The sequence below is a fragment of the Alnus glutinosa genome, chromosome 1 (assembly GCF_958979055.1).
Source record: "Alnus glutinosa chromosome 1, dhAlnGlut1.1, whole genome shotgun sequence".
In the NCBI taxonomy this organism is placed as follows: domain Eukaryota; kingdom Viridiplantae; phylum Streptophyta; class Magnoliopsida; order Fagales; family Betulaceae; genus Alnus; species Alnus glutinosa.
Window position 1 is genome coordinate 14,633,048 of NC_084886.1, and position 22,424 is coordinate 14,655,471.

At 36.6% G+C, this 22,424-nt stretch overlaps 2 protein-coding genes across 2 annotated transcripts; both read right to left on the reverse strand.

Annotated features, from left to right (window-relative positions):
• Window positions 1-4,493: 4,493 nt before the first annotated feature.
• LOC133873972 (CASP-like protein 5B3) lies at window positions 4,494-7,363 on the reverse strand. Its single transcript, XM_062311786.1, has 3 exons — window positions 6,963-7,363; window positions 5,021-5,153; window positions 4,494-4,912 (listed from the first exon to the last, which is right to left on the reverse strand). Exons 1-3 carry the CDS (start codon window positions 7,091-7,093, stop codon window positions 4,718-4,720), a joined length of 459 nt encoding a protein of 152 aa, XP_062167770.1. The 5' UTR covers window positions 7,094-7,363; the 3' UTR covers window positions 4,494-4,717.
• An 11,015-nt stretch (window positions 7,364-18,378) lies between these two features.
• On the reverse strand, window positions 18,379-22,009 carry LOC133873982 (1-aminocyclopropane-1-carboxylate oxidase homolog 1-like). Its single transcript, XM_062311798.1, has 3 exons — window positions 21,355-22,009; window positions 20,337-20,658; window positions 18,379-18,803 (listed from the first exon to the last, which is right to left on the reverse strand). The coding sequence occupies exons 1-3, from the start codon at window positions 21,897-21,899 to the stop codon at window positions 18,522-18,524; spliced, it is 1,149 nt and encodes a 382-aa protein (XP_062167782.1). The 5' UTR covers window positions 21,900-22,009; the 3' UTR covers window positions 18,379-18,521.
• Between the last annotated feature and the right edge of the window lie 415 nt (window positions 22,010-22,424).

Below are 22,424 nucleotides of genomic sequence, written 5' to 3' on the forward strand. Positions count from 1 at the left end.
GGGGACTTTTACAAAGAGTATATAAGTGAGACTTTCCAAGTATTTATGGATTTTTTTGAGACTTTCAATTTGTAATTACTTTTACCATGATTGAAGGCCTTAATTAAAAACTATTTATTAAATTTTTACTATATTAGAGTCCTAAAATTTGTTTTGGAAATAACCTTAATTTATTGTACAATTATTAAGTGTGGGCCTTAATTAAAGAGTATTTTATTAAATTTTTACCATATTAGAGTCTTAAATATTTTTTTGAGCCTTAATAATAATTATTATTTTTAAATCATATATGTATATTTATTGTATAATTATTAGTTAGGGACTTAAGCCACCGCCTAAGTCACCTAAGCTTTGATGTTAGACATATATGTTTGATGTAAGGTGCAATATTAATTCGCAATCATCATTGTCAACCAACTCACGAAGAAGAAGATTCTGATGTAGACAATTAACGAAGATGAGGCATAAGGTGATCGATTCCAAATGAGGGGGAAAAATAGGGATTTTGAAGAATATAAGTTGACAGCGATATTCCCATCGGGGAGACTTGTACAAGTGAGCGATTATTTAACAGTCTAATAATCGTTAACCGCTAATTGCATAAATGCTTTTTGTAGGCGATAAAAAAAAATTACTAACTGTTTACGGCGGGGTAGTTAACGGTTTTAGGAATAGGCGAAGGAAAAAAAATGGAGACGATTAATAACTGCTAACTGTCTACCTTATATATATAACAACAACAACAACAACAGCAATAATAATAATATACAAAAAGACATTGTTTTGGTGTGTTTGATATATCTTATAGGGTGTTTATTTTGGGTTTAATGAAATTGATCTTAATTCATAAATAATAATATTCTTGAACTTTGTTACATTTTAAAGCCTTCTACTTATTTAAAAAAGCCCAAAACTAATCTAAAATAGGCCATAAAAAAGGCTCAATGAAGGTCTAAAACACCAAAATAGATCAATTTCTAAAAAGCGATTAGAAGTTTAAATAACCGCTAATTGATAGTTATTTTAAAACTGCTAACCGCCTAAGACAGAGTGGTTGCGGTTATGACAATTTGATTATTGCTTAAGGCGGTTGTAGTTGGTAGTTAGAAGCAATAACTACTACCCACAATCGCTTGTACACCCCTAATTCTCATATTCAATGAATATGTATATTGAAGATTTCTTGGATTAGATCTTGAAATTCGAATGATTTTTTAAAATGATGAAGATTCTCGGAGGAGTGTATAGTAACACTCGTGGCTTTTCGATTAAAAAGCAAGGTTGCAGTTAGGTAGGATCAATTACAAAAGAGAATGAAGAAGTTATGTAGCATTAAGAAAAAGCGCTGTCGGACCATGAGCTGTCATTCCGCCTAAACCAATTGGTGTTAAAGAGGACAAATAAAAGTCTTTTATGGACCTCAACATCACGCCTAATAGACCTGTTTTTAGAGTGGTCATAAGGAGCGATATTATGTCCTAACCATCCCTGATCATAATATGGAGGAAGATGCATCAATTGTTGGTGGATAAATTTTTACTCCCGGAGTATAAGCAATATCTTTTAAAAATGTAATAGAATTGTGGGAAAGGTGGTAAGTCTATTTTTAGTATACCACTTAATTTTCTAGATTGTTGGCTTGTAATAATTTGAATGGGTTTGAATCATAAAGGATTGCTAGATATCTTAATGGGTTAAGGCCTAGTATTATGAATAAAATTGGTTTGCAAGTTCTTTGGTCCATGGAAAAAACTCATAATATGGGGTTAAAGCGGAGATGTTGAAAATATATATATATATATATATGAGTGGAGGTACGGATTACTCTCAAAGGGAGCACCTTGGAGTCATCATCTACCTTATTTTTTGAGAGAGGCATCATAAAATAGCCACCCCAAATCGGTAAAGGTCACTGTTGTAATACTCTCGAACAAAACTCTTGATAAAATTATAAAAGAAAATTCAATAACATGTATGATGAATAATAATTAAAGGAAAATATTAAATTCATGAAAATAATATTTGAGAGTAAAGAAATTACTTAATTTTTTTTTTTTTAAAAAAAAGAACCAGTAAAATAGAAGCCCTAAAAAGGCAAAAAAAAAAAAAAAAAAAAAATTTACGTAGAAAAATACTTAAAATACCAAAATTCAAGTGCACCTATCAATCGACGCACAAAAGTGACCGATCAATGCCACGTCAATAACCTTATAAAAAAAACCACTGATAGGTTGGTACGACCAATTAAACTACATCAGATTGCATGCGAAAATAATACACTCAAAACTTAAAACAAACACAAAAACCCTAGCAACTTCATTTCTTCCGTCTATCCAGTAGCAGAGATAGAGAGAAAAATGTGCCATTTTTATGGTGCTTTAAGGCTAAGGAAGGAGAAGCCACACTACCAAGGATAAGATCCAAAACTCTAACCTATATTTCATGTTATTTAAGTTTAATTTTCGTTAATAAGGTAATTAACATGTCAAAAGTATAGATCAAGCTAGAAAATGAGCCTTTTATTGAGAAAGAATGGCTAGATAACTTATGGTCAGGATTAGAACAGTGAAATACCATTCACACTCAACCCTTTTATGGGTCATTGTTGTTTAAGAATGTTAATGGGTGGGAAACTTTATAAGTTTAAGGGTTTTGAGGTAAAGTTAAGATTTTGAGACCCAAATATATTCAAGGCTAGTAAAGCGGGTGACTTTAGAACCCTAGGACTCATAAAAGACAAGTAGGTGGTAAGAAGTTGGGAGCTTGAATGGAGAAATATCCAAAAAGGATTTAGATTCAATTACCGATAGAACAGTGCCATTCACCAATCAGTCGATGCTTATGGACCACTAGATTGGTCTTTAGATAGAGATCGAACGGTGAAGGTCAAAAGGTAAAAATTAGGGCTTCAAGTGATAACTAGGGTTTTCTACGCCTAATAAAGAGTGGAATTGAATTGCTATTCCATTTGTTTGGTTAGTTTATTATTTATGGGAATAGCTATTATATAAGAATATCTATTTCTCAAATTCTTTCCCAAGAAGAGAGTAATAGCTATTTCTTTCCTGTTAGGAATAGCACATCAATTGACATTGACACAAAAGCCAACCACCTCTCTCTTGTCACACACTCTGTGATATATGAGCACCAACCAGAGCCACCTGCTCCACCTACTACTCTCGTGCTGAAGCTTGACGGCTCGGGTGAGGCACCTTAGCATAGCCTCTATGGGGTTGTCCTCCGAGAAATACCTCCTCCCACTTTACCGTGCCATCTCAATCACTTCTTATGCCGCCGGCCCGCCGCCACTTCTAGGATGCCAAGGTCGCCGCCTGCATTAGCGATAAGCTCACTCTTCGCCATTGTTGTCGATCTCTACGAAGAGCTCTCTCACCTTGTCCACCTCCGTAAGATTGTGCTTCCCATCTTTGATGCAGTGTAACACACTGACATGACAGGCGATGGAGTCGAGAAGTTGGGAATGAGCTGGTAAATTAGTATTGTATGAGAAAGGTGTTTTAATAAATTTGTTTACAATCTGATTTCATTCACCAGTATATTACACTGTACCAAATTACATATTTATGGTTCTATTTTAGTGTTACAATCAAACTAATGAATATGAATAGCTATTCCATTTTAGCTTCTTTTATTTTGAGCAATGGTTTTTCTTTTTTCAAATGAAATAGTCATTTCATGTACCAATTGCACACTTAGCCAGCAATAGTTTCTCAACTAATCTGTGTCTAACAACCATGCATACCTGATTTTAATTTTAATATTTACAAGGTCAAATGTGAATTAGAATCTCAACCCCCAATTCGAGCATTTGGATCCCCTCCGATTCAAATGAACTGTAGGGGATCCAATTAATGTTATTTGAGGAGTAAATTTGTCTATAAAAATATAAAAGAATAATTTTATCCCTAAAATAAAACTAACTGAATCTCTCTCCGGTTCAAATGAACCAGAGAGGATCGTTGTCCCCAATTCGATGGGATCTATTAACTGTTGTCCTACCTGCCCGTGGGGCCTAAAAGCAACAACAACAGACCAGCTTTGCTGGTTCCACATTGAGGGTGTTTCCATGTCAACGTGATTGACATAATTCTCACAATCCCCTGCCCACTCATGACCACAAACTGTCATTGCCTTTTCCTTCAAAACAAAGGATCCTAGTGTTTTCATTTCTTATTGTTTTCTGAGCAAGGAACCCTTTCTTTTTGAAAAGGCAGTGGTCCCCCTTTTGTATATAAATTATAAATCAAGCATCCGGGTGCCATTCATTACCCACTAATTCCCACTATAATGATGAGTTAAGGGTGAATCATTAATTTAACCATGTCACGCGATCAACAGAAGAACAAAACCACCGACAGGCTGTCTTACTATGCTTATGACAGTATATTTTAGCTTACTCATGCACACAAACATTATCATGAAAAAGTTAAAAAAAAAAAAAAGAAGGTAATTTGATTGACAAATAGTATGACTCATTTCCTCAACAAGATATATTTCCATTTTTTTTAATTTAATTCCACAAGAATACAAACTGTACCTTTCCCCAACCCACCTGGGGAAAAAAAAATGAAGGAACTGAAGTAATTGTAAAGCATTGCAACGTTGTTTTGCTTGTTTCCTTTTCTATCAACATCACGAAAAGATCAAAATTTCTGTAAGACAGATGGGTTGAGTGGCCTATATACAATGAAAAGGTCTAACCCGCAGCCAAAAGCCAAAGCATAATTAGAGATGAAATTGCAACTGTTACCCAGCTCATGTAGGCCAAGGCAACTGACATCTGGTACTTCTGGCATTCTTCTCCTAACTTGCAGCTTCCCAAGTCGCCAAAGTACAACACCGTGATGCCAGCTGAGGCAGAAGCTGCTGCAAGAGACAGTGTTGCAGTCACCTGTTGAATTTAAAAATCAATCGAGTTATAAATGAAAACCACTATAAACACAAGTCTTTTGGAAGAAATGAAACAATTAAGTTTGATCAAAGTTTCATAGAGGCTGACCCAGTCCCCGACCACAAAGAGGCTAACTAAAACAGGATTATGCAGGACCTTCTTTCTCACCAAGGCATATGCATCTAACACAGCAAGCACAAAGCTCCAGATGACTTGTAAACCCATTGAAGCAATCAGGTAGCTGCAACAAGAAAAAGAAAAGAAAAGAGAGAGAGCATAAAATTGTGCATTTCCCTCTGTAAATAATGGCATTTAAAAAAGTAAAAACCTGCATAAATTGCAAAGCTTGAGTAATAGTGAATCAATTATGTGCAAGTACTACATCTCTATGTTTTGTACCCAGACAAGCAGATGATGCTACAATGGAGTAATAGTGAACCAAGATTTTGTAAACTCAAGTGTCTATGATCTTATATAAATTTCAAGATTGACATCTTTGCTGCTATTAATGAGCCGCCAAAATCCATTTGCACGATTATATGGGTGGCTAAGAACAGAAAGGGTAGGGCTTAGATAGAAACGCTTTGTGGGAACTTACAGGTAGCAATAATAGGAGACAAGATAAGAGAAAAAATCAGATCATATGTGAATAGCAAAGGTAAAGAGATATCTCAAGGCACAACATAAAAGCATATGCCGTTCCATGGTGTCAATTTTGACCATAGTTTCCAGACACATTTTGAAAGCATGTATAGTGGCTATAGCATTTAATCAAAAAGCACCTTGCGTATACCATACCATGGCTTAATGGGTAAAGATTCGACATCAAAAGTGTATAAATATTCCATTACCAATGGAATCTCAAATACACTGAAACGTAAATCGTAATTATTACACTTTGTCTCAACCAGATTTCAAGTTCCAATAAAATATAGAACAAATTAAAAAGTTGAGCTTAACAAAGCACACAGGTTTTATCATATGCTCAATGGAAACTTGCTCCAAAGCGAATAATTCCTTTGAGAACAGAGCAGACACACAGCCAAATAAGTAAAATGGATATTGATTGAAACTTCCATATCTTCTGAAGCAAAATATATGCAAAGTGGCCAAGCTAGATTGCCTTGATGGAGAGAAGCATATAGTAATCTAGGGTATTCTCCTCTCAGCCTGAGTAAAATGCCTAAGAATGCAAAACACTAGTAACTAACTCCCCTTCTATTTGGTAACACTGCACAAGCACTCTATAGAAGGGCCTGACTGAAAATGCTGAGAACTCTTTGCTGATCGCTATCAAATGAGTCAGAAATGGTATGAATCAACTATTTAGGAAGGAGGATACATTGAATGTCGAACTCCTCTAAGACGGAAAACAAATGGCAAGCATAGATTGATGAAAGTACGTTCATGGCCATGATACACATAATTCGCAAAATTATTATTTACTAAGATGCATTTCAGTAAAAGGTAGTCAGTTCAGTCATGTAAGAAGCAGGATGGATTGCTAATGTAAACTAGATGTAAGGCTTTGTACCCAGTAGAATTCATTGCTGGAGTTACTGTAAACAACTGCAAGTGCCAAAGGCTGAAGGCTGAAGGACATGCTCAACTTGTTTTTAATTGAAAACATTCTTCATAATTGCCAACGAAATGAAGCTCACTAGAGAGTTTTAACTTTGTTGCTTGCAAGAATCATCATGATGCCAATAATTATGGGTGACATTAATTCCAACAACATCTGCAGAGCTAATTCGTGCAGATATACATTGGTCCTCTGATAAAAATGTTTCTCTAAATAACAATTTCCCACGCATGAAATGGTAAATTTCAAAACCCCAAGCAAGTCAATATAATTCTGGTGGACGGATTACTCATGATTAATTTGGGCACAACTCAGAGATTAACATATGGGTCTGAAGCTGAAGAGGCATTACAATGATATTGATATACTAGGCTTTGAACAGGAGATTAACAACAGGAAAAAAAAAAAGAAAAAAAAAAGAATGAATGAATAAAAAAGAAATTACAGAGTTGGGGAAGGAAAAAATACCAGAAAGCTGTGAAATTGAAGAAACTGGTGGTGGTGGCCATAGAAGCAATCGACCCAGCCGCAAAAATGCACTGTGAAATCCTGAGAACAAGCCCGGTGAAAGTCCCAGGCGTCCCAGGAAAATCCTTCATCTTTCACTCCAATACCAGGCACATTCAGATTCTCAATGGGTCAGAGAAAATATCCATCTTCCCAACCCATTAAGACCCATAAAAAAGTCGTCAAAAGATCCCAAAAAAGGAAAAACTAAAATTGAAGAGTTGGTATAATTTCACATCAGGGTCAGTCAATAACTACGAAAAGGCAATGCCTAAACGTGGATTTACGTGTTTGTGAGTGAGAGAGAGAGAGACGCAGGGACATGAAATTTTATTAATAAATAAGAAAAATAGCCAAACAAAGCTGGATATATCGTCAAAACTCTTCATACAATCATACAACGTTTCTCAACTCTTCAAACATGGCAACAGTCAGGTGGCGTGACCAAACATAGAGTGCTCTACCCCAGAAGGAAAGTGGAATGCTACTCCACACGCAAATTAGTCGCGTGTAAGCCACACCGTTTACTTTGGTCTAGCTCTCTCTACTCTTGAGTATTTCGAGCGTAGTCCTACACTTATTTAGCGAGAGTGGGTATAGGTGTGACACTTGGCAAATATTTAACGAGAAATATATTATTTTATCTTTCTTCTTTTTCCTACCTCCTAGTCTTCTACTTTTTGAGAAGCAGCCCAACTGCGGGCCGTACACATTGAGCTTGGACTTGAGGCATAAATTCCTTTGATTTATTTAGGAGAAACTCTACCAAAAATCTTTAAATAATTTATATAATACCGTGTAATTGATGTTTAGTGTTAAATTTTGTTAAATTTTTTAACAGATTCCATCAAATGCCACGTTAACACCACGTGTCGCCAATAAGATGGCGACACGTGTCAATCTTAATAAAAAGGGATAATTACACCGTTAGTCCCTGTGGTATACCATAATTATTTTTCACTTCCTATGGTTTAAAAAGTTCATGAGAGGTCCTCGTGATATGCAATAATTACAAATCGATTTTTGACGTCAAATTCTGTTAAATTTTTTAACAGATTCCGTCAAATGCCACGTCAGCGACACGTGTCGCCAATAAGATGGCGACACGTGTCCACCGAAATAAAAAAATATAAATTTTTTTAAAAAAATAAAAATACTTATTTTAAAAAAAAAAAATTCAAAAAAAAAAAAAACTGAAGGGGCCGCCCCCAGCCACTGGGGGTGGCCGCAGGGGTGGCGCGTGGCCACCCCCAGTGGCCGGGGGTGGCGCGCGGCCACCCCCAAGCCACAGGGGGTGGCCACTGGGGGTGGCCGCGCGCCACCCCCAGACAACTCTGGGGTGGCGCACGGCCACCCCGAGTGGCCGGGGGTGGCCCGATGGCCACCCCTGGATCTTCCAGGGGTGGCCGCACGCAACCCCCTGCGGCCAATGGGGGTGGTCGCGCGCCACCCCCTGCGGCCAATGGGGGTGGCCGCGCAGTGGCTGGGGGCGGCCAGGCCACCCCCAAAGGGGTGGCCGGCCCCTTCAGTTTTTTTTTTTTTTTGAATTTTTTTTTTTATTATTTTTTTAAAAATAAGTATTTTTATTTTTTTAATAAAATTTATATTTTTTTTATTACGGTGGACACGTGTCGCCATCTTATTGGCGACACGTGTCGCTGACGTGGCATTTGACGGAATCTGTTAAAAAATTTAACAGAATTTGACGCCAGGGATCAATTTGTAATTATTGCATATCACGAGGACCTCCCATGAACTTTTTAAACCATAGGGAGTGAAAAATAATTATGGTATACCACAGGGACCAACGGTGCAATTATCCCTAATAAAAAATATAAATTTGGGGTGGCGCACGGCCACCCCCATTGGCTGGGGGTAGGGGTGGCCCAGCCACCCTTTGCTGCTTTTTTTTTTTTTTTTTTTTTGTTTTTTTTTAATTTTAATTTTTTTTAAAAAAATAAGTTTATTTATTTATTTTTTAATAAATTTATATTCTTATTAAGATGGACACGTGTCGCCATCTTATTGGCGACACGTGGTGCTGGGGTGGCATTTGACGGAATCTGTTAAAAAATTTAACAGAATTTGACGCTAGGGATCGATTTGTAATTATTGCATAGCACAGGGACCTCCCATGAACTTTTTAAACCATAGGGAGTAGAAAAATAATTATGACATACCACAGGGACCAACGGTGTAATTATCCCTAAATTATGTCTGAGAGAAGGAAGGAACTCAAGGTATAAGAAGGAATGGTGGCAGCCTTATTCAGGATAGGTTGAAATGCTTCATTTTTTGATCTGCCAATAATAAGAGGAAGTCCAAGATGATAAGGAGCAGAAGATGATGGCTGGTATGGAATGATGCCTGTGATGCTAGAGATAGTTGGGACGTGAAATTTTTGTTGAATAGAATAAAGGATTTGGAATCACTCATTGCTTGCCCAGACTAGCTACAATAAGGGTCTAGACATGACTTAATAGCATAAGTTTTAGTAGAGGTGGCCTTAGCAAAAATAATAAGATCATCAGTAAATAGAAGATGTGCAATTTATTGGAGAGCGGTTCCGAGCAATTTTAATGCCCTTTAGAAGTCCACGAGATTCTGTTAATGAAGAAGTCAAGACATAACCTTCGTACCAAGGATAAATAAAAATGGAGACAAAGGGTCTCCTTGAGTAATTAACCCAAATGAGCTGCCATTAATTAAGATAGAGAAGGACGGAGAAGTGATACAAACCCGAATCTAGTTAATCCATGTAGGATGGAAGCCTAGTTTACTCAAGACGGCTAAAAGAAAGGATCATTTCATACAATCAAAGGCTTTTTCCATGTCAATCTTGACAGCCATAAGACCTCCACAACATTTTTTTGATTTGATTGCATGAAGTAATTTGTGTGTCATAATAGAATTATCTTGAATACTTCTAAAAGGAACAAAAGTAGATTGATATGGAGAGATAAAAAGGTGAAGCAAACCTTTGAAACGATTAGCTAGGATTTTTGAAATAATCTTGTAGATAATGTTGCACATGCTGATTAGTCGGAAATGGCTAACAGAGAAAGGACCCAATTGCTTAGGAACCAGAACAATAAAGGTGCGATTTTGCTCTTTCAGAACATGGTTTGTCTCAAATAAATCCTAGACACATTGTAGAACTACATGCTTTACGATATCCCAATATTTCTTATAAAAAAGAGTTGTGAAGGCATTCAACCTCAGTGCTTTAGTAGATCCAATGCTCGAAAGGATTGTGAAAATTTCATATTATGATGGAATGGCACAAAGAGCCAAGTTCTCTATAGTAGAAATAGAGCTATCAAATAAATTCAGCAAATCATCATTAATAACAAGCGAGGAAGTGGAGAACAAGGAGCTAAAGTGATTTGTAAAGCAACTTCCAATTGTAGCACGATCAGAGGTCCAGGCTCCATAGGGGAGCTTAAGAGAGGAGATATTGTTTCTTCTCCGTTTTATTAGAGTGGAAGTATGGAATAATTTAGCATTCAAGTCCTTGCAAGTAAGCCAGGCTTCTCTGTATTTATTTTTCCATAGAGTTTCTTCTTGTAGAAGAGCTCAGCCAAGTCTTGTTTCAGTGATACTTCCGCTTGAAAAGATTTGTTAGAAACGATAGAATGTTGTACAATATCAAGCTGTCTCGCTAATATGATAGACTGGGTCAAACTAATTATCTCCCCAATTTCTCTTGGCATTCCCATAAATGATCACCACAAGTTTCAAATCTTTGCAACTATGTTGTGTGATCTTCTGTGGCATTATTGCAACAAGGCCTTTCATGATGCTCTTCCTTTTGATGCTATTCAAGTCTCTCAGCATATCAACAAGATTTCTCTAGAACATTTTGCTGCTTGGCATAACATATCATCTCCAATGGAACACTAGCTACCTCCTACAAGCCCTGGCTACAAAATCAATTTTGACCCTATAAACCGAGATACCTTTTCAGCACAAGCAGCGGTTTGTTGCAATCATCGAAGTCATATCATTAGTATGATCTCCCAAATCAGTCCTCATTGTTTGCCAAATTATGGCGAAGCCTTAGTTGCACGCTTATCAGATTCTCTTGCCATCTCTCTTAATCTTGAGAATTTTATCATTGAGGGTGACTCTCAAGTTGTTATTCTATCTCTGCAACATCCCTAGAATCAGCTTGATTGGCGCATCTCATCTGTTATTTTTGATATCATTAACTCTATTTCAGTCTCCATCTCCTGGGGTGCTAGAAAAATCAATAGAAGTGCAAACTTCTGTGCTCATTTAATAGCACATTGGGTTGCACTCAAATCTTTTACTGGCTGCATTCCCACTGCTCCCCCCCCCCCCCCTCCCCCAACCCTATTGTAAGTGGGAAAGACCCACCCCTATTAGGTTGATAAATTGGTAGTTGTTAGCTATTGGTTGTTTTATGTTTTATTTCTATTATTAAGCTTGTTAGTAGCTGGTTTCTTTGTTTCAATATAATTACACCAAAAAAAAAAAGAATAAAAAAAAACTTTAAAAAACAATGGATGAATGCGGCGTATGTTGCATGGTTTTTAAGGGTTTAGAGTTTTTATCTGTCCGAATTTAAGAGAATTCGGGTTATGGGTAGGTGATTGTGAGAGACCACTTATTAGGGTTGACAATTGACACAATTCGCAAATCCAATACAAACATGACACAAAGCTATAGGGTTTGGGTTTAAGCTAAACGGGTTCGGGTTATAAACAGGTTAACCCTTTTGTGATGCGATTAGTTAAACGGGTTGACCTGCCCAACCCGTTTAGCCAGTCGTGTCGGGTTCGGGTTGGGCAAAACGGGTTGACCGGGTCGACCTGAACCCAACACGGCAACCCGAATTGCTAACCCTATCACTTATAAGACCCACCTGATCAAATAAAAATTGGGCTACCCAACCACTTATTTGATCAGGTGTTTTCCATAAGTGGTCTCTCACAATCACCTGCCCGAATTCTTTCAAATTCGGGCAGATAATTTAAGAGAATCCTAATCCAAAATAATGTCGATTGGGAATCTCTTACTCTTTCAAAGAAATTGTAGATTCTTAAATTATACAATTTTGACTATTTTTAGGCATCAAAGCGCTTGAAAAATGACACAGGCACACCCACTAACAAAAAAATCACTTCTCCTTAATAATAATAATAATAATATTAATAAACCCCATTGGGTTAAAAGGTTGGGACAACAGATTCTCTACAAACAATATTATAAATGAAAGGTGTGACTTCTTCCAACCAGATAGAATCAGTGACTTTAGCAGAAGCTGCTTTGGCTAGAGCGTGCACCGCTGAATTAGCTTCTCTCCTCGTATGTACCACGCTAAATGACCGGAGTGACAATACTTCTTTTTTGATTCTCTCGTTGAAATGTCTAAACCTGCTTAAAGTTGAAAGATCTGTGGTAATCGCTTTGACTATTTGCAGTGCATCACTTTCCAATATAAAATCAAACATCCTTATTTCCTTCTATTTGACCTCCTTGTTGAGTCTCTGGTCCCGCCATGACCAATGTAGTGGTTCCTTCCAAAATGCTTCTTTTTCACTATTACAAATACGTTTTTCATTCATAAAATTAAAAGACAGTTTTTTGCTCAAAACTTTTTTATAACATAGAGCAAGAACTTGGTAAAAATATAATTAATTCTCAAATGTAACATGCCACATTTTTACTAGAAACCTTTTTTTTTTCAAGCGCTTCGAGGCCTAAAAATGGCTCAAATTGCATAATTTGAAAATATACAATTTCTTTGAAATTTTAGTGGATCTTGATCCAAATAATGTTGAGATGAACTGAAATAGGCAAATAACTTATAATAGTCAAATTTGTTTTTTGGGTTTTTTTTTTTTATTATTTTTTTTAAAATTTTTTTATGATACTTCACTTGTCAAAAGAATGTGAAATTCATTGTAGGTGACTCCGTTAATGTGAAAATCCAATATTTTTTCTTTGATTGAGTGTTGGTAAAAATATAATAATAATAATAAAAAAAAAAAAGAGAAATAAAATTTAAAAGCAAGTAAAGAATAGAATATAAAAATCTATTGGAGATGGTATAGAAAAAACAATAATTAAAGTAAAGGTATACCTTTTCAATAGATATTTTGAGTATTACTATTGGAGGTGATCACAGAAATTATGAAATTATAAGAGCATCTTCAACAGAGTTGCTATTTTAGCCAAAATAGTCAAATTTGACTTTTTTTTTTACTCTTTTTTTCAATCCAGCAGATTAGCTTCTTTAACCTTTTTTCCTTAACAGTGAACAGTGAATAGCCAACACTGGCTATTCATTATTCATCTGTTTACATATTTTTTAACAATATTTTTTTCTCTCCCCCTCTCCGTCCTTCTCTACCTGCCATGAACAACCAACCAAAATCGACCATGAACAACCAACCAAAATCATCAAAATCAACCATAAATATAGCTTTAGCCGTGATACACATAACCGAAACAGGGGAGACACATTCAAGCTTAAAAATCAGATGGGTTCAACTAAAAATCATCAACCAAAATCAACCTATTTTACCAGTCACCGGAAATCGCTCATAATCACCGGAAATCACCTCTGAATCTACCGGATCTGCGCCTAGGTCAACTGGAACTCGTCTCAGGCCACCGGAGCTTGACTCATGGAGGTTCGGGTTGATGGGTTAATTTTGGGTTCGTCGAGTTCAACGGTTCTCTCTCGGAAATCGTTCATAATCACTGGAAATCACCTCTGACTTTGCCGGATCCGCCCCGAGCTCAACCGGAACTCGTCTCAGGCCACCGGAGCTCGACTCATGGAGGATCAGGTTGATGGGTTTCGTCTGGGTTCGTTGAGTTTAGCGGTTCTCTCTCGAAAATCGCTCATAATCACCGGAAATCACCTCTGACTCTGCCGGATCTGCGCCTAGCTCAACCGGAACTCGTCTTAGGCCACTGGAGCTCAACTTATGGAGGATCGAGTTGATGGGTTTCGTCTGGGTTCGTCGAGTTCAGCGGTTCTCTCTCGGATCAGTCTCGGCCTCTCCATCTCCGGCTCTCCTCTCATGGGTCTCTCCCTAAATCCCTCGATCTCTCTCTCGGTGTGTTTTAGACGAAAAGAGAAAGGAAGAACAAGAAAGAGAGATTGGACAGAAGGGAAAATGAGGAGAAGAAAAGAATAAAAAAAAAATATAATAAAAAAAAGAATAGGAAATAATATTTAAATGTAAGTAGAGAGTTGAATAGTAAATCTGTTAGAGAGTATAAGAAAAACAGTAGTTAAAGTAGAAATTGATACTTTTTGAGTAGCTATTTTAATTCTAACCACTGGAGATGCTCTAAGTAGTACATTGAAGCTCTTATTTTACTAATAGGAGTGGAAACACAACCATTAGCATGTGGCGTGGTGTGGCGCGTCGTGATGCCAAAAATGCATATTCTGTTTCGTCTTGTTGCAACTCAAAATCTCAAATATATTCTTCAAAAAAAAAAAAACAAAAAAAAAACAAAAAACTTGATCTATAAAATTATTATGTGTTATTACATGTAAGTACATATATTTTTGTTAATAGCTGGTAAGAAAAACATGTTTTTTTAGTAACTTAAAAAAAAAAATGTATTTCTTCAAAAAAATATATATATAATAATTTTATAAATTTAGTTGAAAGAAAATTGTCAAATTGAATCATTGCATTGCATTGGGAGACTTTGTCCGATTAATCACATGTTTACCCATGTAACCTTCTCTGAATCTTTGTCATCAGATTAAGACATAACTTGCTTTGATGAATCATAGCATATAAAGAAAGCTTACCATATGTTACACAAAATTTCTATAGCATTGGGAGAGGTACCAAACTCAGGTTGGCAATAAATTAAAAGACAGAAATTTCCTACAAACCAGTTTGTAGGAAATTTCATATAAATCATATCTAAGATTGACGAGGATTGATTCCTACACTATACAGGTACAACAACTTCACAACACCTCCTCATATGGAGGTGGATACCAGTGTGTGGGGCCTACTCCATGTGAGGGGGTGTTGTAAAATTGTTGTACCTGTGTTGTACATCTATCATTTTTCAAGATTGACATGTATTCTTTGGCATATAAGAAGCACATGTTATTTTAATAGCATATGCTTCTTACATGCTTTTTTAATAGCATTAATAAAAAAGATATATGATACATTGGCACCCCAAGACACAACTCCTGACCATCTTTGCCCACGCGACAATTTTTACTTTACATTTTTTTTTTTTTAGAAAAAAAAAAACCTAAAGCTAGCGAGATATGATTCCTTGCCAATTTTTCACGTAACAAAAAACACAAATATCCTATGTAATAGGGAATTACAGGCTCTTTAAAAAAAAAATTCACAACCGTTTTATGATTTCCTGCCACATAGAATAGTTGTTTGAAAAGTTTGCAAGAAATCATATCTCAAAGCTAGCTGGGAGACCACCTCCGGTTTGATGTCATTGGCATTTGAAATTGGGCCAAACAACTTTTCTTACAAGGAAATTAAAAAAAAAAAAAAAAGAAAACAAAAAAGAGAAAGAAGGGACGACTCCCCAATAGCAACAAACTCAAACGAAAATACAATGCATAAAAATAATAACAATAACTAAGAAATGGGCCAAAAAATAGCATAGTCTTTTCACTCTTTTGTATTTTGGGCTAAAAGCTTAAAATAAAAATGTTGCACAATACGGTTTCAGAGGCAAGCCAAGAAATTGGCACGCTTGAAAGCTGCAACAATAATTGGTAAGAAGCTGTTGAAGGTGTTGCACAGTTTCCAATGAGGAGCAAGAGGAGATTCCAAAAGTCTCCGTAGCAAAATAAAAGAGAAAACTATATTTTATCCTCCAATGTTTTACAGCCTTTTCAACCTTGCCTTCAAAGTGAAAAAAAAAAAAATGTAATGCACTCCAACCAAATATAACCAATTCTTTCGAAAATATCTCTAAAAAAATTATTATTTTTTTTAAAAAAAAGAAAGACTAAAAAATAAAAAATAATAATTCGGCCACCCCCATTCGGCCATCCTGGGGTGGCGAATCATCCCCATGGCCCATAGGAGTGGTTCGGCCACCCCCATGTGGCTAAATGGGAGTAGCTAAAGCCACCCCAAAGCCACTCCCATTTGGCCATGGGGTGGCTCGACCACCCCCTTTTGGCCAGCCTAGGGGTGGCGAGCCATTCCCATGGCCATGGGGTGGCCAGCCACTCCCAAATGCTCCATGGGGTGGCTTCGGGTACCCCAAATTTATTTATTTATTTTTAATTTTTTAAAAGATATATTTGTCTTATTAAAACTTTTTAAGGATTATCTGTCTTTTTGATGGCTTTAGGGAGGACATTGACATTTTTTGGTAGTTCAGGGGGGACATTGACACAATTGGTAGTTTGGTGGGCACATTGACAATATAGTAATAGTTTGAAGAGAATATATGTACTTTTTTCAATAAAAAGATAGTACAAAAGGAGAAAGTAAGGCACTCCAACATAGATCCTAGTACAAATGTCACAATGCAAGATACAACCTTAACATTTGGGAATGGACCTAAAAGAAAAGACTTGGATCAATAGTTTCTTGGCACATAGCCCAAGAGAAGGGCCATTAAAAATGACGATTTTTGAGGCAGTTCAGCAGATAAGCTGCCTGAAGAAATGCTCACTGCAACTCCATTGAACCAAAGCCCAAACAGCCAATATAGTAACCCTCATTGTATGATTTACCATTTACTTTCTTTAGAACAGGTTGAGTGTCACAAAATGCTATGAATACAATGGGGATAAAATGAAAATTGATCCAAAAGGTGCGTTTGGGTATTGAATTTTTAGAATTAAAATTGAATTCTAATTCTATTTACAAATATCGAGGTAAAAAATTGTGTTTGGGTGTTGAATTTTTAAATTGAAAAATATTATATTTTAATAGTAAGAAATGATTGGAAGTTTAAAAAGTTGTGTATAATGATTGGTATTTTAAAAAGTTGTGTGAAATAATAATTTAAATAATAATAATTTATTATATATTGATTATTTAATTAAAAAAATAAATAATATTTTTTTAAAAAAATAATTGAAATCAAAATTAAAAATTAAAAAAAAAAAAAAATGAAGGAAGGGGGGCAGCCACCCTTTTGGGGGTGGCCCGGCCATCCCCATGGAGGTCGGGGTGGCCGCGCGGCCACCCCCAGTGGTCGGGGGAGGCCGCGCGGCCACCCCCAGTACTCGGGGGAGGCCGCGCGGCCACCCCCAAGGGTCGGGGGTGGCCGGGCACCCCCAGTACTCGGGGGAGGCCGCGCGGCCACCCCCAGTACTCGGGGGAGGCCGCGCGGCCTCCCCCAAGGGGGGTGGCTGCCACCCCTCTGTTTTTTTTTTTAATTTCTTTTTTTTTTTTTTAATTTAAATTATTAATATTTTATTATTTAAATGTGGGACCCACGCGTTTTTTTAGTCAACTTTTCCTGCGTGTGGGTCCCACCATTAATCTGAAAAACAGCATTGAATTTTCTCAAAACTCGGGTCAAAATTCGGGTCAAAATCCGGGTTTTATGCGGGTGGGTGGGTTTTAGAAAAAACCCGAGTGGAATAATTATTCCACTCGGTTGCCAAACATTTCATTAAGTGATTCATGAGTAAATACTTGGAATAACACGTTTCCTTACACGTAAATGCAAATTAACCCTAAACAAATAAGACTCAATGCGTATAATATTTAATTAAAATAAGAGAGAAATTATGGAGTTAACAATTGAAATCATACCCACTTTTATGATATCATATTAAATTACCACTTATTTACTTAAAAAAAAAAAATCACTTATTCTAAAAGATAGTGATCACCTACTTGCATTGGGTTTGTCCTCGTTGCCATGAGGTCTACACGACCGAACCAAAGTAGGCATCTTGAACTGGTATTGTGGAATGCAGAGTTCAGCTGTTGGATGGATCATGATTTGAAGCATCTTCTCTACTTTGGCATCAATGATAATATTAACACCAATCAAGATGTTTTCTTTATTATTTTTTTTTTTTCTTTTGGCCTGGCCGTAATAAGACACAGTTCCAGTTGAGGAACAACTGACATTTGAGGCCTTCCTAATTGATCAGATATTATTGCACTTAATCTGGTTTTTGGACTCTGAAATTGAAAGAGAAGATAGCCAATCAAGATAGGGAGCGGCGTAGATGTCATGTACAACCCATCTCCATTAGGAAAGCTTCAGTATAGCAACAAGTCTTGGTTAGTAATTGGGCTAGCTTTCACTATATTACTTGTGCTGGTGTACCTGATTTATTTTGCACTCTAACATAACGGGAATGAAAACAAGAAGCTGTCAAACACATCTATGCATTTTAAAGAGCATGAAATGAAACATGGGCATCTTGTATCATATGCAACTTATTTTTCTGTTGTACATAAATAAAGCAAATAAAAGTATATTTAACATGATTTTTTTTTTTGGTCAATTAGGTTCTTATAAAATACATAATTAAGAGCCAAAGCTCATAATTCAAATCCCCTTATTTCCTTGTTTACCTCTTTGCAACTCGAAATGTGTTAGGGCAGAGTTCCCGTCAAGTCCTTTCTCATCATAGTAAGCAATGAAATCTCGCATTGAGGTTTCTCTGTATACAGGGGGACTATCTTCTGACAGCAATTCCTTGATGGGGCCATAGATCATTGTTGATGGGTAAAGATGAGGAGTGAAAAAGCATGCAACAGATACTCTTGGTCCTAGGTGGTTTGCTAGCACTTGGTGCTCTACACTTTTAAATCTGTTATTGGATATGAGCTGCAAAAATACAACAGAATAATCCTTTAAACAGCTGACAAGCAGTTGCGAATCAAATTCTTCTCCTATAGTTTTGGTTCTATAAACTTGAACAGCTACCAGGCATAAAAATCAAAATAACCAAATTATTCATCATATAATGATATATATTCTGCTAAATACAGGAACCAGCCTCCTTCTTTGTTAACAATTTGTATATCCTACCTTTTTGGTAATCTTGTTTCCATGTTTTTTAGTCTTCAGACACCATGGAGATCACTCCCATGCGCATGCAAGAAAACGATGATTTAAAAAGATAATTACATTGCTGAGTGGTGTTAACAAAATTTATGAGAGAAATTTAACTCAAGCAATGGCCATGTGCATTCATGGAAACAATGATTAAGAATGATAATAACATAGTTGAGTGGTACTGATTAAACAATGGTAGCTGTAAACATACTTAATGAGTCATGTAGCAGCACAGAAGTTTTTCCCTGGGAACATGCAACAGTTAACAAGTTACTGCACCATCACAGAAGAGACATCAAGAGCTTTTTTCCACATCAAAATAGTGATCATTTTAACAAGTGAGCTTTTCTTTCTACTTTCAATTTTTAGGGTAAATAAACACTTCTAACCAAAGGCCACAAATCCGCCTAGAAGAGCATATAAAGCATGCTGAAAAACTCAGCTTAACAAAGTCAAGGTACCATTAGAGCACTGGCCAAACAACAACTCTAATAAGGAACCTCATAATTATATGCCTACAATGCCTCAAAAGTGTCATCTAGAGTGCACATGTTCAACATTACGTGCACGCGTAACAGATCTGGTGATTTGGAAGTGAAAAAGGAAAGGACACAAGATCTTGCTTCTGTTGGTTTCCTATTTTGAAAACTAAGAAAGTAGGTTAGGGAACAGTAGGGAATTTTAACATGAGTTAGGTTTATTTCAAGGAAAACCTGGACCTCCCAAAACAAAGATGTAGTGTTTGTCCAAAATAATTCATGTCATGATCTTTATTCATGACGGGTCTTTAAATAAACTTACAATGATAAAAAAGATGGAACTACAACCCTATCATTATCATAAGGTAACTTATTATCCCTTAGACTTGTAAACGTACCTAATATAATTTCAACACATAACACAATAGAAGATAATTATTTGATGCAAACCAGGTCACTTCACTACCTAGCCACATTCACAGCTCTTCTTATCCTCACATGCAGTCATGCAATAACTTATCTTTTACCTTTACTTCTAAGGGTACATAACATTCAACAACTCGAGATCAAACGCTTGACAAGAGATCATTTTCTGATGGAATGAAACAGAACAGGGTCCATTTTTCATGAAGTTATGGTAGCTTTTATATGAATGTGAAGCTGAGAATGGTCCAATGTGTGCTCTACATGTACATGAATGAGAAGGCATCTTGAAATGACATGACAAAAATAAGTCTTGTTGCTAGCGGATAATGTAATTCCATGCATTTAAGCAAACAATTGTTCATTATTGATTTTAGCTATATATATGTCAAAATCTTGCCTGTAAGAGATCTCCAACGTTTACAACTAGAGCTCCAGGAACAGGAGGAACATCAATGTAATGGTTTTGATGAAGAACTTGAAGTCCACCGATATGGTCTTGAAGTAAGATGGTGAGAAAATCAGGATCTGAGTGTTTGGTCGTGCCCAATGTCATTTTGGGCTCAGGGCATGCTGGATAGTAGTGGCTGAGAAGTAGATGCCCCTTTGCACAATCCAAGCCTATAAGGTGGTCAGGTTTGAGCCCAAGTGCTTCTGATAGCAATTCAAACAATGTGATCCCCAACTTACGGACTTGCTTCGAATACTCCATAGTTATGTCTCTGCAAATCAAACAATGATTCAAGATCAATAAAACCAATTGAAATCTTCCTAAAGGTACGGTATTAACACGAATGATAATAAAAATAACAAGATAGACATTTCTTCTATAGATGTTCAATGTTTGTCAATATCTCCTTAATAGCATAGTTGCAATTAGAAGCAAGAAAGTGGATTAATTTGAAATTATGTGGGTGGTAACCGAATTCCAGACATAATAAAAAAAAAATTTGTGACACACCTGGAGCAATAAAATGGGAAATGAAGAAAAAGTAAGACTGCCAATAGAAAATATCTGTAAATATTCCTTTTACACTCTTAACTTTGTCACAATTCCATATCAAATAAAAAAGTTCGCCATTGAATGTGAGACTTAAATTAACAAAATTAATGAGAAACACAACCTGGTGTTCATTCAACCATTATGTCAATTTTCAAAAGAAAAATCACTTTATCTCTATCCATTAAACATTTATTGGGAGGAAGAAAATTCAGTTGTTATCTTCCAATCCTACGAATTCATGATTCTTAAACTGGACTGCTCCGAGAACTCTGAAAACAAGTATCCTTTAATGTTCCCAGAGTATCCAAGTGTTAATAACCATTCAGAATATGTAATGCAAGAATGAAATAAGAGATTAAAATAAAACTATGATCAGGTATAGTCATTGAACTATGACTCCATAAAAGAAGAGTACCTGCAGACTAGAGGCAATTCTTGAGGGTCAAGAGGCTCAGGACCCATAACACAAAATAAAGTATCCCTCCAATTAGCGAATCTTGATTCGTACAAATCAAAGTTACTTCCATACTTCACCTTCCTCATCAACTCCCGAGTATAATAATCAGCCTTCACCTCCCTTGGTAGCTCGTGGAACCCACGCGCCGCCTTCAGCATGTCCTCCAACACCTTTTCAGCTATTCCATGGTTCACCACCTGAAAGAATCCCACCTCCTCGGCGGCCCGCCGGACACCGGCAACTTTATCGGCACGCCTGCCGACGATGTCACTAAGGTCGATGACCGGAATTGTGATTTGGATATTGGTTGGCTCCCCGGAATTGTGGCCGTCGCCTGCGAGATCTTCCGGCGGTCGGACGAAAATTCTCGGGATTTTGGTAATACCAGCATCCACAAGGCCTTTGACACCTGCCTTGGATTCATCAAAGGACTTTAACTCTTGAAGACGATCATAGTTTACGGAATTCCCGGTCACTGATTCTCCGGCGCCGGTGATCGTCATTATTCTCGCTCTGGTCCGGGTTCTGGAAAGATAGATAGGACTGTGATAGCTGATTTTTGTTATATTTGCTTGAGGGTGTATCCGAAAATGTGGTCTGCATGGGGATGATCATTCTAACTAAAATCTGAATAAGGGTGTCAATTTTCTCCCTTTTTTTATTTTTTTATTTTTTTATTTATTTTTTTTTTAATTTGAACGCTTAAAAAGAAAAAGAAAAGTTGACTCAATTTTTTTTGGTTCTGTTTTTAGATTTGAGTGAGAAGAAATCGCATATGCTCTATAAAAACGTAAGAATTAGATGTCGGAGTGGCATGTTGTAGGAAAATTGTGTCCGTTTTCTCTGACAAAAAAAAAAAAAGAGGGTTTAAACTCAAGCTAGGAACCATTGCATTGTTAAAGTATTTTCAAAATTAATATGTATATATATTTATTTTGTGTCTTGGAAAATGATTTAAAAGGAAGGTGTTAAAGAGCATTAAATGAAGATAGTCCCATATGAAAAAAAGAGAAACTGAAGTTAGTATT

Excerpts from the sequence above, each read along its gene's own strand:
- LOC133873972 (XM_062311786.1), bottom strand. The coding sequence starts at position 7,093 with ATGAAGGATTTTCCTGGGACGCCTGGGACTTTCACCGGGCTTGTTCTC. Across the intron at positions 5,154-6,962 it reads TTCAATTTCACAGCTTTCTG|CTACCTGATTGCTTCAATGG; the intron begins GTATTTTTTCCT and ends TTCTTGTTGCAG. Across the intron at positions 4,913-5,020 it reads TCTTTGTGGTCGGGGACTGG|GTGACTGCAACACTGTCTCT; the intron begins GTCAGCCTCTAT and ends TAAATTCAACAG.
- LOC133873982 (XM_062311798.1), bottom strand. The coding sequence starts at position 21,899 with ATGACGATCACCGGCGCCGGAGAATCAGTGACCGGGAATTCCGTAAAC. Across the intron at positions 20,659-21,354 it reads GAATTGCCTCTAGTCTGCAG|AGACATAACTATGGAGTATT; the intron begins GTACTCTTCTTT and ends TTTGATTTGCAG. Across the intron at positions 18,804-20,336 it reads ACGTTGGAGATCTCTTACAG|CTCATATCCAATAACAGATT; the intron begins GCAAGATTTTGA and ends GTATTTTTGCAG.